The sequence below is a fragment of the Chanos chanos genome, chromosome 4, assembly GCF_902362185.1.
Source record: "Chanos chanos chromosome 4, fChaCha1.1, whole genome shotgun sequence".
NCBI classification, from domain to species: domain Eukaryota; kingdom Metazoa; phylum Chordata; class Actinopteri; order Gonorynchiformes; family Chanidae; genus Chanos; species Chanos chanos.
The window spans coordinates 33,343,407-33,358,716 of record NC_044498.1 but is presented as its reverse complement, the minus strand read 5'-3'; the positions used below and the strand labels follow the sequence as shown (position 1 = coordinate 33,358,716).

The 15,310-nt window shown below is 39.2% G+C and overlaps 1 protein-coding gene across 1 annotated transcript in view; it reads left to right on the top strand.

The window, feature by feature from the left end:
• Positions 1–15,310, top strand: part of dst (dystonin) — a 116,231-nt gene that overhangs the window by 12,626 nt on the left and 88,295 nt on the right. The window contains exon 5 of the mRNA XM_030770487.1: positions 12,292–12,353. Within this exon, the coding sequence (XP_030626347.1) occupies positions 12,292–12,353 (62 nt within the window). The remainder of the gene's footprint in view (positions 1–12,291; positions 12,354–15,310) is intronic.

Here is a 15,310-nt window from a genome sequence, read left to right as displayed (position 1 = left end):
ATGCTTGGAACAAAACCTGACTGAGTGGGTATTATATATAATTACATACAAGTAGGGGTTTTCTTTGGGGATGGTGTTCAAGTAATCCTCCGCTGTTTCATCCAGTCCTCCCTGGTTCAATAGGTCTCTTTCAAAACATCTTAATCCTGCAACTTTGAGCTGAAGTAAAATACGCACATTGTACAATAGGCCTGTACATTTGAACCTTGAACATTGGCTGTGGTTTCTAGGAGATGCACAATGGTCATTTTTCAGGACGGACAGTGCTAGTAGAGTGCTAGCAATGCTTCATGACAGGTGAAGTGGATAAATTAGAAAAGCCTTTTGTGAGTTTTTAAACAGTACACCGAAACGTCTCACCAATGTTAAGAACACACAAGATTTATTGGTAATGGGTGTGTGTCTTGTTTTTCTTACACGATTGACCAAGTGACTCTTGTCAAGAGGTTCTTTCATGGAATTCTAAAGGTTTTGTTGTGGAACACCAAGAGTATTGTGTGTAGTATGATGGCTAAGGGTTTATAGCGCCATGGTGTATGCAGAACAAGGAATGTCGGTTTCCTGGCTTTGATTTGCTCCCTGCTTTAATGTATGTATTTAGTATTGACTAGTTTAAAACGGCTTATTTGTTGTACATTTCAAAGTGCATGAATTGAATGTATCTTTTTTCACAATTCTTTTTCAAAATGCTAAGCTTGTGAGAATATTTGAAGACTGAGATTCTTTATGATTAAGTCAGAATTATCCAATTACGGGAAAATAAGTCTGGCTTGTTTGTTTGTTTCTTCAGTGGATTAGCCTTAGCGAATCAATGCTTCATTTTTGGAAGTCTCTGTAAGCAGTGTCATTATGACAGGACTTCTGAAAAATCTGAAATTCCTTCTTACTTCTATTTTTCACCCAGGAGCTGATTTCTCATAACAAAAACCTCTGGATTATAATTTCTCCCCACAACATGAAAAAGAATATAATGAAAGTATACTGTGCAGAAACCAGTTGTGTATGCAATTGCAACATTTTTTAGAACCATTTACCATGTGCTTTCCCTAGCAGACAATAAGAGTGTATTGTATTTATTGTTGCAGTCTGTATGCTTGTGTTGCAAGTCTGTACACTTCTGTGGGGAAAACAAGTGTAGTGATGACCAGAAATAGCTGGTATTTGAAGGAATGTGTAATGGCACACCTACAATGGGGCCACGGGTCAAAAATACTATGTCGCAAGGTTTGTTGGACATGACAGCAGCTGCCTTGTGGCTACTCGTTTTCAACATTTTGACTGTTTCTTTTAACTGAACCTTTTTGGTTTTCTGACAGTTTTTGAACTCCCATGTAGTTGTCATTTTGAATGGTTGCTAAGGTTCCATGTATGTCTTATCAGTCTAGTAAAAGTAAGATTGTTTGTTCATGTTTTTATTGGGACATTTTTGGATCTTTTCAAGATTTAGGTATTTATATGTTACTTTTATTTTAGAATTCTATATTAGGACCTCCTGGACTTCAAAACCTGAGTTAGCTTAGTCACTGAGATATACTCTATGTTGTGTGGCTCAGTATCGTATATATTCCTCTTTTGTAATCGAGCCATAAAAATAGCTTACTCCTGTACATTAAATCCTTGGTTTTGTCTAAATGTAGTCTCCTGATAAAAGACAGTGGATTACAGTTTTTATTTTATATTGTTTCTTATTGGCATGCTGTTGGAGAAGAAATATTCCTCATTTTACTGCAATAGTAAAGTCAGAGGAGAACAGATAAATTAACCACACAGATCTCACTGCTCTGTAGTCACAGCTTTGTAAGAGCTACAAGATAACTGCCACATATCTTGAGACGTGTGCCTTACCACTTTCTGTGTCTCCTTCATTCACATCCTCAGACCAAACTATCATTGACTCTCTTCATTTCTTATTCTCATTTCATTATCATTATCAACTGAATCTGTTAATCTGCCCTGTCATGATGCTTCTGTTTTAACTCCTGTGTCTTGTCCTTTCTTGGGTGTGGTCTCACTGGCCATGCTGTCTGAATGTATACTTCTGTGGCTGTTATATGTGAAAGCTAATCTCTGCATTCATGTTTGTATTAATAACGTAAACACTGACAATGAAAGAGGTCCAGTGGGTTGACTCTACCATTGTGTTTTGAGACTAGATCAGACTTAGTCTGTTTTTATTTATTTGTTTTTTTCTGCACAGTCACTGTCTTTGTGCTCATCTCTCTTGTGAGCCTCGCCTTCCCCCTGCCCTCCCCCTCCCCCTCCCCCTCCTCCTCCTCCTCCTCTTCTTCCTTCTCTCTCTCCTGCTCTCCAGCAGACCCTTGGTCAGATTGAAATGGTTGGCCCACACAAACAGCAAGATAAATCTTTGGCAAATGTTACTGTACAAAAGGCACATTGTTTGTGGCGGATTCCAGAGCTGAGAGACTTGTCTGTGTGCCATGGTCCTGGTGATTCACAGTTTACGCTCATTGTCCATGCAAGCCAAGCAAATTGGGATCGTGGCGTTCTGGGATAAACTGCCGCCAGACTAAAGCAGGGATGAAGGAGCTCTGAGTAAGCGTGGAAGAGAGGAAAACCAACCCTGCTGAATACCTGTCAGCACCAAGCTGTTGAGTTTCTCTCATTTACTTTCTTTGTTGAAATGAACGTAGCACCCAGGGCGTGAGACTAGGAATGAGTGCATTTGATTCTGTGATGTGAAATGAACTATTATTGTCAGGCAGAGAGCTGACAGTTGCCCCCTCCCCACCCACTGCGCATGTCATGGGCCACTGCACTAAAAAGATGATTCATGTTAATGAGCTGCTGACAGTGAATCACAGCCAGAGAATATGGCCACGCTTGCTTTACCATCACCGAAAAATACACATGTACATCTGGCACTTAAAAATTACTCTTACTTAAACAGGTGCAGAAAGGACAGGGTGTAATTATCATTTGTGTGCATGTACTTCAATCATGTAATTGGACTATCAGAGTGTTCTGGAGATTGTGATATGCTGGGTGATCTAGCATGTAAGTATCCTGATTAATATGCACTTGGTCATTCAGATAGAATATTCATATAGAAGTCATGAGGGTTAAAAAACTGTTTCTGAATCAGTCAACCATCTGAGTTTGTGACCTTTGATTTGTCTCTGGTTCTGGTGAAACATCAGATTCAGATTATTCTGTTTAACATAGCTACAATGCACTATCAATATGAACAAACAAACAAAACGACAAAAACAAAACAAACAATATTCTTCATGGAAAAAAAATTAAGAAAGAGGAACACTAACGTCTGGAATACTATTGTACTGTTTTCCATTAGCTGTCAATAAGCTCGACTTCCTTGTCTTGAAAATGATCAGGGATGATGTCACTTCCCATAGGAGTTCATCTAAGATAGCTATGGTATGACATCATCTCTAAAACTCACTCTTATATCAATGACATGAAGATATTACACTCTGTGGCAACATTTGTAACTGCAAACATCATAGGAATCACACACAAGTAGCAGAAATGTTGTTTAAACCTAGATTTATATTGGATAGAAAAAAGTGCTTGAAATTTAAGTTGAAATCTCAGCTGCTAGCCATTACACACAAAAAACAGTCACAGCATGATAGGAATGTGTTAGATAATGGGTAAATGTTGCTCAGTAGGATTATTTTGCCCATAGGTAGTTAAAAAAAAGAATTTGTTTGCCTAAAAGATGTTATGTCACTGACCTCTACTACTCCCTCGAATTTTCATCCATTCTCTGTCTCTCTCTCTCTCTCTCTCTGTCTCTCTCTTTCTCTCCCTTGGTCACTCCCTCAGTCTTTCTCTCTCTCTCTCTCTCTCTCTCTCTCTCTCTCTCTCTCTTTCTCTCTCTCTGTAAAGGAGAGAGAAAGAGAGGGAGAGAGAGTGTGTATGTGTGTGTATGTGTGTTCATGTGAGAGCGTGTGTGTGTGTGTGTGTGTGTGTGTGTGTGTGTACAAATGTGTTGGTCAGTTTCCATGGTGACAGGCCCAGTGTACAGACCGCTCCCTGCTTGGGCAGCCTGGCTTTGTCTGTATGAGTAATCATGTGATTTGTACTAGACCCTCCCCTCCAGGCTAATGGGTGTGACCGATTGGCTGACTCAACACATGCTTCCCCTTAAAAGCAGCTAAGGATGCTGGCTAACACACCCAGCTCAGCCTGTTTACTGTGTTGTCATCAGGATCTGAAAGAGCCAAGGGAGAGAAATTTGGAAATGACTTAACCCACATGTTTCAGTTTTTGAAGGAAATTACAAACATTCATGCCCTCATTGAATAGGCCATTCCTGTGTTTTCCACTGATGGCACTATGAAGGCTTTTAGTATTTACTCAATATCAGGGTTTGATTTTTCTTTATGTTCCTGAAAATTATGTATTTTGTCAATGGAGACTCTTAAGATTTTCAAAGAATACTGCAGTTTTGTTTTTTTTTTACTTCTGCCATCAAAGGAAATAGAATATCCTATTTCTTTCAACCCAAGCAAGCCAGCAGGTTAGATAAGGAACTGGTGGATCTTTCAGAGGTGTATTGAACTGAAAGTTTTCCCTGTTTGTGTGACTCACAGCTATACATGAATATATTTGCTAACCAGGTAGTAGTTGGCAAAAATAAATACTCAAGAGAAATGGAACTTATTTTCTTAGTTCAGGAGATCATTCATTTAGTTGTGTATCATTGTTGTGAGCTGTGATAATCTGTTCAATCTGATGTAGTTTAATCTAAAGCAGAAAGCTGGACTGTTATTGTTTAGTCACATTATTGGTAGAGACAATGTTTGACTTTACGGGTAACCATTTTAATAAACCTCAAATGACCTTTGAATTCTGGGAATATTTGCTGAAGCAAAACCCCTTAATAAAACAACCAAAAAAACCCATTCTCAAATAGCTGAGCTTCTTGCACTGAGATCTGATGATCCTTTCCCAGTCCTTGAAGCCCTATCACCTTGACTCTAATGCATACTACTGAATCCCGACAGAAAGCTTGATTGTAATTTATAAGCTAAAACGGCTGAGCACTTCCAGCTGAGCTTAAAATCAATACACATCTCAGTCCACAAGCCCCACTTTGTCCTCTAGGCTCCGCATTGAGCAAAGACATTATCGCACAATTATCTTCTAAATCATGTTTAATAGGAGGAGTCAGTCTTCAAATATCTGGAGGCTAATGGCTTTTAGTTCTTCCTTTCCTTTCCTTTCACTGTCTGTTGGCACTGACATGTTTGACCTGACAGGGACTGGGTGTACTTAAGCAGCTGGGGTGTAAGGGTTGTGTTTTTGGGGCAGAGGTTCTGGTTACTGCATGCTGAAACTGACACTGATGCATAACTGCTTCAGCTGCTGCTTGACTTACGCAGATGGGTGGAAGGGACAACCCTCCTAAATCCTCAACAGAGGACGTGGACCCCCCTTCGTCTACCGGCCCTTACTTTAATGAACGTCTTCTGTTCTCTCATTTAAAATAAAAAAAAACAACAACAACAACAAAAAATAAGTCTCCACTAGTGCTGTTTGCCCATTTGTGTAGTGATTTAAGAGCAGCCAATGATTGTGTACTGGCTACAACCTTGTGCAGTTAGTTAAGACGATGGCTTTCTCACATGCTCTGCATTCCAACTTGCCGTAAGCCTGCCAAATGTTGTAGTATGAGAATTACAGACTTTTCAAGCTTAGAGATTTTGTGAGTACTGCATCATTTTCTCTTTACTCTCTGATCCTGCTAATAGGTCTTATGTAATTGTTCTCAATGCGAATTGTCACTGAAATGATTTCCAATTTAGTGGAAACATCTCTCTGCAGTGAGATATTGTGGAAAATTACAGACAGCCCTGCTCCTCTTCCTCCCCAGAGTGCACTAAGTAGAGAAATCAATGACAGGATTTGGATTCTAGCTCTCTGCACCGTAATATGAGGGAGCGGCAGGGCACACCTTCCAAGTGATTTGGTTTCCTGCGCAGAAGTGCAGGCCAAGACTTGGCCTTTAGGCTGGAAGACAGGGGAAGCTGGTTTGTGCTCGTTTGAAGTCCATTGCTGCTGCGGTGCACACCTGACTGAGTGGAGTCCCAACCGCCTATTTCACAAGTGGCCCTTCCCCTGAGGGAGAGGGTGACTGTCTCAGTTGTGTGGAACGAGAGGAATGCCATCTCTGGTGTTTGTCTTGCCTCCCACCCCTCTCATCTCCTTTCTCAACTCTGTTTTTACTCTCTGTCATTTCTGTCAGTATAAACTGTCTGTAAGGTGCACAGGGTATGTAACTGTGGTCAAATGACAGCTTAAACATTGATACTCTTCATTCAGTGTGTGCTGCTACTTCAAAAGAGGAGCATCGCCCAACAATAAGGGACTGAACTTGCGGTAGCACCACCCCACCCATCCACACACACACACACACACAGACTAGTTAGTTATGCATGCAGGACAGGCGTCTAGCTTGGTCACATGACCATCTGCATCCTGACGGCATGATGGGGAATTTTAAAGCTGCAGCGTGCCCTTGTGAAAGAGTCTGTGCTTATGTTCCACAGCAGTGAGGGTGACTTAATTTTAGACAAGGACTGCAGCAGAGTCCAATGGCAAGAGGCTGACAAACAGACACAGTGCAGAAGCATTGCAGTATGTCTTATGTTTCCCATTTCCTGTTATATCTTGTGTGGTGTATGTTTTTATACTGTGCCAATAAGTGATCTCAGACCTCAATATAAAACACATCCGATTTCAGAATGTGACCAGAGAAGATCCAATGTGTTATTTTTGTCTGTGTCAGAATTACTCTTAGTTTTAATTGCTATTTTTACCGTTATTTTGTTCCATCTTAAGGAAAGACAAGTTTAGAAAATATGTTTTTGTAACTTTATTTTCCATGCACGTATAAACAGAGAGACAGTTTGATCAGATGGTGGAATAACAATGGTAGAAGAAAAGATTTCAGAGCTAAACAGAAAAAAAAGCTTGGAAATGAAGTGCACAATTAACAATAACACACCAGACATTCCATTTGCTAATCTCAACTCTATGAAAGTATGTGATTTAAAAGCCTTCATTAATGAAGTGAAATCCTTACTTTGTGCTGGGATTTACGCTGGTCTCTAATAAAGGGGTTAGCAGGCCAGTCGTGAGGCTGGCAGGACATTATTAGAGTGGCACAGATACCATGGCCGTGGTGTCAGCAGAGGGTCCAACTTTTATTGTAGTGTCTATTTATAAATATGTCCGTTCAGTGCCCACTGAAGTCTGCAGAGGATCAAACAACTGTCCTCACCACATCAGTGGATTTCCTCACGATGCTACACTGCACAAGATCAACCCCACCCTGGCCAGACTGCAGTCAAAATTACCCAGACAAAATCAGAGGCCATAAAATGGTGCAGAGCAAGAGTAAAAATGCAAAATGTTTCGGTCCTTAAGGTTACACATTAAACCAAAAAATTCCACCTAACAAGGTGGAACGACAGCAAAAAAAGATAGAAACACAAAGTCCAGTTCATTTGGCTTAACACATCATGTTCTTAATTGAGATGAAGCACAGGGAACATTGCTGAGTCAGCAACTTATCTATTTTATTCAAGCTGAAACAATGTCTTGTAATCTTTTTACCTGAGTTCTGAGGCTGTTTTGTTCACTCCAAATGAGTCATTTATTTGGAAATGTGTAGTCTTGTGAACCTATTCAGCTTATATTTTGCTGTTGCAAGTATCAACTCGAAATGTAATCTGTTCAGTACTTCACGCTGAATTCCACTATGCAAATGTAGTTGTGTCTGGACACATTTTTACACCAAGTCAATCCAGAGAATATAACAATGTGTCATCTCTTTAGACTGAATACAACTGGAAATGTATTTGAGTAGCAGTAGTACTGCATTATATGCATTATAGCATATAAGATTCGCAGGTTCGCAGGAAATAGTGACTGAATCAACTCAGATCATATCTAGCCTTGATTTTGGTACTGACAACACCCTGCTCAGACAAAAAGTATTCAGGGTGACTAAGCATTTCTCCCAGCTCTGTTGTGAATGCTAGCACGATGTTCACTGTTTTGCAGTGATGCAACAATACAACTTCATTTTTAAATCAAATAAATTGAGCTTAATGTTAATTTTTAATTTAAACATTGAAGACCTTTACATACCTATAGTTAATTCCAGTATATTTCAGGTTAGCCATTAATGCAGTAATAATCAATGCAGATGTATGGACTTTCACTACTCTACATTCACAGGCATTTCTTGAGGATGTGATATCTTTAATCAGGATACATATGGCACTTGGCAAAGAAGTGAGCTGGCCAGATTAGTGAAGCCATGTCAGTAATACTGTAAACAGCAACTCAGCAGGGTCAGAGGTAAAGAGCCACCGGGTAACACTTTCACGTCTGTCTGCTCGACTCTTAGTCAGCTAGCACTTGAGAAAATTCCCCTGACTTTCAGACACTAATGGGAACTGTAGGAAGTGTTTGATTTTCATTTTTCCACTCCTTTTCCATCTCCCCCAGGCCTCATTTCATGGGCTGCATCAATGAGAAATATTTTTGGCTGCCTCCTCAGTGCTTCTGTTGAACCTGCAGTTTGTGACCTGGATTAACTTCAGCATGTGAATGTGCAGAGCAGACTGATTTGTCCCAGATGAATGAACCAGTGACGTGTGGGGTAAAAGTTAATCTCTCAAAGTTCGACGGTGTTTTGTGCCAGCTCTGCCGGACAAAATTTGTAATGCACGGCATCCAACATACAGAATTCCAATGCCACCAAGACTTTTCCTCTAGTCAAACGGAACACTGCTTAAATGGATGTTGTGAACCGACATGATTTGAAAAGGCAATGTGAAGATATACAATGGGATTAAATAAGGAGACAAAACACAGTCTGAGGATAATCTGGGTCCTTAGAATTTATTTAGAATTTATGCACTTAATATGTTTATAGATGGATACCATTTAGCCAGTTACTTCTGATAAGCTGCATAATCATCATGTCTGATTACAAAATTTTATCTCTTCTTTACATTTTTATTGTCACAGAGGCAGAAAGCTACATCTTACAACTGACTTTTGTGATGTTTCCAGTGACTTTAATTGAGTGCTAGGCTGTAAAGTAAGTCATAGAATTTATGTGCCCCTCTGACATTTAGTTCCAGTTTAGTTTAATAATAGACCAGATGTTATCATCTATTTTATTACAGTGGGGTCTAGTGTTTACACATCTAAGCCATATAAAAGGCTTCAGAGAGAAATATAAAGAGGGTTTCAGCAAATCTGTTCTTTCCTCAAGAGGGCACCATTGCATCTCAGACCGAATTACCTCATATTGTAGAGCGGAACAAAATTCTAGATTTGCGTAACACTGGTATAGATAATGCTGATATAGATGACAAACAGACGTGATGGATGAATAAATTACGTATGTGTTACGTCACTATTAAACATATAGTACAGTTCATTACATCCCAGTAGGCATTAGTCAATCACAAATATCACTTATTCACCATTTACTGTTTAATGTTACATTTAGATAGAAGATGAACTGATATTTGGAGGATTCTTAATGAAGTGGAACGTGTGTTGTGTTCCACACCATCTGATGTCTTGCACATTTCATTTATGATGTTTACCATAGAATAGAATCATAGTATATATCTATAATTTGTATCTGTTTCATCCTGGTAGCTTGATAAAACAAACCTGGCATGAATAGTTCTGCATGCTTGTCCAAACTGGCTTGAATCAGAGCATTTCCTGCGGTCTGGAGATATGATGACGGATTACTTTCTGGATGTCCTTACGGAAGACCCTCCCTGCTGGCTTTGCCTTGTCGCACTGTTACTGAGTCAGCTCCAGTCCAACTGAAGATCCACGTGCACATTGCTATAGTCGTTGTATCACAGGTTTAGTGATTGCAATATATAGCCTTGCTTTTTTAGGTACAGTACCATGCCTTAACTGTAAACATTTCATGTGTTCCTGCCATATGGAATGACTGTCAGCTGAAACAAATTGGAATAATATTGCAGTGTTGGTTGCTACAGTGACTCAGCAGGAGAGAATGACAGAGGAAAATCATTCCTTTTGGAGTAGTTCCCTAACCCCACCCTTACAAATACAGTTTTAACCAGAGCCATTTATTGAGAACAAACCTGAAACATCAACACATCACATGGGGATACTTACTACTCGGCTAGGTAAACACAATGATGGTAACCTGAACACTTTAAACTCACAGTCAAAGTACATGGCTCATTTCATCATGATAATTAAGATTTCTCACAGCTACTCTGCAAGGTGGATTTCAAGGCCAGCATGAAGGAGTGGCTATAATCTATGGGATGTAATCTGCTATATTTTAAAACAATGTTAAGACGTTTTTTTTTTTAGCTTTTTTATTTTTAGTTAAGACATTTAGGAAATATAAAATGTAAACCAACTACATCAACTGTTCATTTGATTGCACACTTGTGGCGTGCAATCAAATTCGTTGAAATAAATCAGTAGATGCACTGGTAAAGACTCATTCATGGCCATTAGCGTTTGCTGAGTGTGCCGAGAGTGCCAAGAGGTTCCTCTGTCAAAGCCTAACCACGGCGATCTAAGCCTCATTCTGAGTTGGCCACGCTTTGCTCCTGTTTCTAAGGAGTTGCAGTTAGTCAGTGGAAGCAAAGTGCACTGCCCTTAAGCAAACATTAGACATGCAGAGGAGCCTCTTACTCAGAGCGTGGCGGCGGAAAACCTGACAGGACTCGTTTTGAGCAGCTGAAGAGAATGGGAGTAGCTGCTGCCCTGGAGGCTCTCACTCAGTCATTCAGTCAGGCAGGCAGACGGGAGTCGGTCCTTAGGTCTTAGGGAAAGCACGCGGTGTCCCCTCGGCTTGAGTCGAGATGTGCGCGGTTCTGGCTCCGTCAGATCTGTCTGCAGGGATGTGGCGCCTGCTGCGGACTAACGGCGAGCGCACCGCTCACCTGGCCTCCCTCATGTGCTGTATGGGTCAGTAGTTGTAAACCACTTCCTGTTTCATTCATTTTTTACCACACTCTGAGTAAAGCTATGAAAGTCTGCCTAACAGGGGGTGTTTCTTTGCTTGCTTCTCAGAGCAGGCAATCCATATTGTGTAAAGATATTTTGTGTTTACATTTGTGGTTCCAAAGTTCAGAGGGATTTGGAGCATGTGCTGCTGAACGTGAGGAAAGCACTGTGAGAATGGTTTTGCCTTTGTGTTTAAATGAGATACTCTGGTGTTTTTTTAAGTTCTGTATGTGCTTGCTATGTGTTGAGCTGCTTACTGAGGCTAAGCAAGATGTGACAGGTCTACAAGATGCTGTTCAGTGGCTATGTAGTCTGCTGTGAGGTGTCAGTCTGTGGATACAGGGAGAGGAAGAGAGGAGGTAGCTTTCAGCAGTTGTTTTTCTGGTCCAAAAATCCTTGAACGGTATGAATAAGAAAGTTAAAGTGAGGACGTGGAAAGTGTTGAACAAACATATACTTTGTCTCAGTTGCTATCTAGTTCTTGCTGTAACTGTGGGAAACACACAAGCCTGTTGCTGTTCTCTTTCATTTCTTTCCTCCAATACAGACATGTGTATGAGTAACTTTTGATGGACAATAGCATAATTGAATCTTTTCATACCATGAAATTCTCTCAGAGAGTCTTAGCACTGAAGGGCTGACCTGTTTCCATAGCTACGAGAAACAAAAAAAATACTGTGGTCAACATTTTGCTGCAGTCTGAGGGCATGAGTAATGGAAACAAAGCCTCATGGAGGTTTAGTTTCTTCATATAAACTTCTAAAATTATCCAGGATTTTCAGAGCATATGAATAATAATATGTTTGCAAATATCTCATGGACCGCTTGCCTTGTAAACTTGATGTAAGCGCTAAGCTATAACTGAGGATAAATTTCCTTCCTTTATACTTTATGCATATATTTCATGTTTTCTCAATATCACGACACATGCCTGTCGGACAATAATCATTTTAAAATGAACGGCTGATGAATACTCATCCACCTGCCACTTGTGGCTGGGCAGGAGATTGTGTATTCCAGTGTGTTGGATATTCCTCATTTTCTTTTTTATCAATAAATTTGGCTCATATTCACTTACATTAATGCAAATACATTCCTTGTATTACATAACTGTAAGAAAGCTGGTAAAGTATTTCAAGCCTTGTGTTCTACCTTGATTCCTCCATTTTCAGTTAAAAATTGCAGAGTGTTCGCTTTAGTCATTGTACCTATTCTGGACTGTTAATTCTGTTTATACTAATTCTGTTTATTATCACTTTTTTATAGATGAAAGAGACAGAGTACAGAAAAAGACATTTACAAAATGGATAAACCAACATCTCCTGAAGGTAAGGTTTTGTCCTTCAATGTTTCAGTGTTTGATTCTGTTGTGTAGAACAGATTCGATATTTAACAAATCTGATATTTGATATTTTAATGTCAGCATTCAAAACAACTTCACCCCACGCTGAGCTGTCCTGATAAAACCGGAACTGCAGCTAATCTACAGTGAAACGTAACTGGCCTTATACAAACTTAAGTTATTCACCTGTGAGACTGGTATTTGCAGCTGTGCCAGGATAAATAGTTTAATTGACTTCAAAAGTCAGAGGAGCATCAGGCGAAGTTCTATTGGAGCATCTTTGAGAAACAAAAACCATGGACAAAGCTGTGCTTCCTGCCTGTCTTCCTTGAACTGTTTGCATTTACTGAGTACTGTAGTGACACTGTTACCTATGTTAAAATTCAGCATCTGTCTCGTTTTATGTGTTGACAATGCAGTGATAACTAGCTTTATTACTCCAAATATTGGCAGGCAGCACATAACGGCTGTTATCTCACACTATGTTTTTTATGAATAGTGGGAGGTTTTTTTTTACCTCTAACATTTTGTATGATTTGTTACTGACAGATCAGAGATTAGACCAGCGTTACACTGGACAGCATGTAGACTTGATATTCTTAAGTAATTTAGTTACGCAGCAGATATTACTTTGTGAAAATTGCCCCACTTGGCCATTAAAATCGTCTGCTGAAATGTTTGAAACAAATATTAAATTAGGGAGAATACCTAGAACATGCCTTTGCTACATCCCAGCTAACATCTAGGTGACCAAGGGGAATAAACACAAAAAAGCTGTTTTATAAAAGTGATGAGGACAAAAGACTGTAGCAGTAAAAGAACCAAACAAATTTGCCCATTCATTTGCCATGTTGCACTACTCATTATCTCATATCCCTAAATATCTAACACCCCTAACTATCTAACAGAATTTACAAATCAAGAATGCTGCGACATTGTCTGTGGTCCAGACCTGCAGATGGACAGTATATGGAAAAACAGAGAGAGAGAGAGAGAGAGAGAGAGAGAGAGACCTTACCACCCTTTATTGTTAGTGGAGAAAAAAAGGAAAAGCAAAAAAAAGGTACAGAGACCAATACACCATGGAGATCACAGCAGTGTTGTAGCATCAGTACAACATATTGAACTAAACTGTTTTTTTTTACCAGGTAAAACCTTATGTTCTGCCCTCCCAATGGAAAACAAACCCTGTCCCATGCACCATTTCATTTCAAAGAGCAGCATATTATCAGTAGCATCATAAAACATGTACTAAGCCTGACACGTGACTTCACTAAACACAGGAGAGGATAGTCACTGTAACACCTTTCACAAAAAAATTAAGCCTCTTTTATGTCAGCTTGACTCCACCTTTTAGGTCATGTTAGAATTACCCGGAAAATGAGCCTTTGAGCCTTCTAGAGCGTTTTAATGATGCTCTTTCTCACTGGTCTGGAGGTATTATGGATCCTTAAAGAGATGACTAAAGGCAGCTCATCTTTGGTAGGATAGAGGCCTTAGTAAACATGTATGTGTGGGAAAGTGTCATAGCTGATAAAATGGTCTAATTTTAAACCACCTCAGTAAAATATGATTTTTTTTTAATTGAATGTACAGATTTTGCATATACGTAAACAATGTATGATTTTTAAAATTTTCTTATTATTAGTGGTTTGCCTGAGCAACTGAGCTTTCAGTCAATCATGTAGGAGTCATTTATTTCATTTATGGAGGAGCAGTTGTTTCTGATCACTTCAGCTATATGTACAGCACAGTACTGTGCTATTTCTTTCTTTCTTTCTTTCTTTTTTTTTAATCTATTTAAGGTTTCATAGCTTGCCTTTGCGCTTTTTCTTTTCTTTCTTTTTTTCTTTTCTTTTGTTTTTTTTTTTGGATTATAACTCCCCACTCTGCTAGAGGTTTAATACTCTATTTTCATTGTAGTCTCTACCTTCTTTTCCCTGTTCCAGTTAATTAATTATTCAATTTGTTTTCACCTGGTTTTGTTAATCTAGTTTGCCTTTCAGTTTGAACAAATAGCCCTGGTTTAACCTTGTTTCCTTTGTGTGGATTTAGCCCTACCTGACATTCTGACCCTGTTTGAAGTTTGTAGTGATTTCCTGAGCAAAGTATATTTTGAGAAGCCTTTTAGTTCACCTGCATGTATCCTGTGACTGTTTTAGTCTCTTGTGGTCCCTGGTTATACTGTTTAAATAAATTCCACGCACTCTCTCCTCTAGTATGTGACATAGATGTTACAAGCATAGAACAAGTGATCAAAGTATTTAGCTCTAGTGTTTCCATAACTATGAAACCAAACAATTATGTGTGTGAGTAATCTTATGAGAGTCACACCCTGAGTGTCTACAGTACTACCTTTCATTTTCCTGAAGTAACTTTCCTTTTATTCTTGGCAGACACCTAACTTACAAAGAATGTTTTTTTAGACAGCTTGCTAGTGTTTGTTTAGGAAGATATTCACGATTTTGTGCAGACATATGCATGTAATGAACTGCCTTTGTTTGTTTAGACCTTCTTCACTACATCTTCATGTCAGCTAAATGAGCAAGTATCTGCAGATGACTCCACAGAGATGAATGCGGTTAATGTTGGTGTTATGCTCCATAAAAAACAAAAAATATAGATGTAATCTCTATTTACTGTGAAATAAATCCTGTATTTAGGTACAGCATTTAATCCTCTTTTATTTAAGATGGGTATAAGAGAATGTACTACATTTATACATTACATGTACACAGAGATACATTTTCTGATTCCAGTGCTGCTGTTCTGTTTGAGTAACATTGAACAGCAGTGATTTGACTGACAGCTGAACTCTAGGCAGACTCTAGGACCTGATGTCCTGTATCTGCCTAGTTAAAAAAAAATCATTTATTGGTTTCTAATCTGTTAATAGGTCCCACAAGAGTTTCTGTATTTGGTCTTTGAGTGTTTGTATCATGT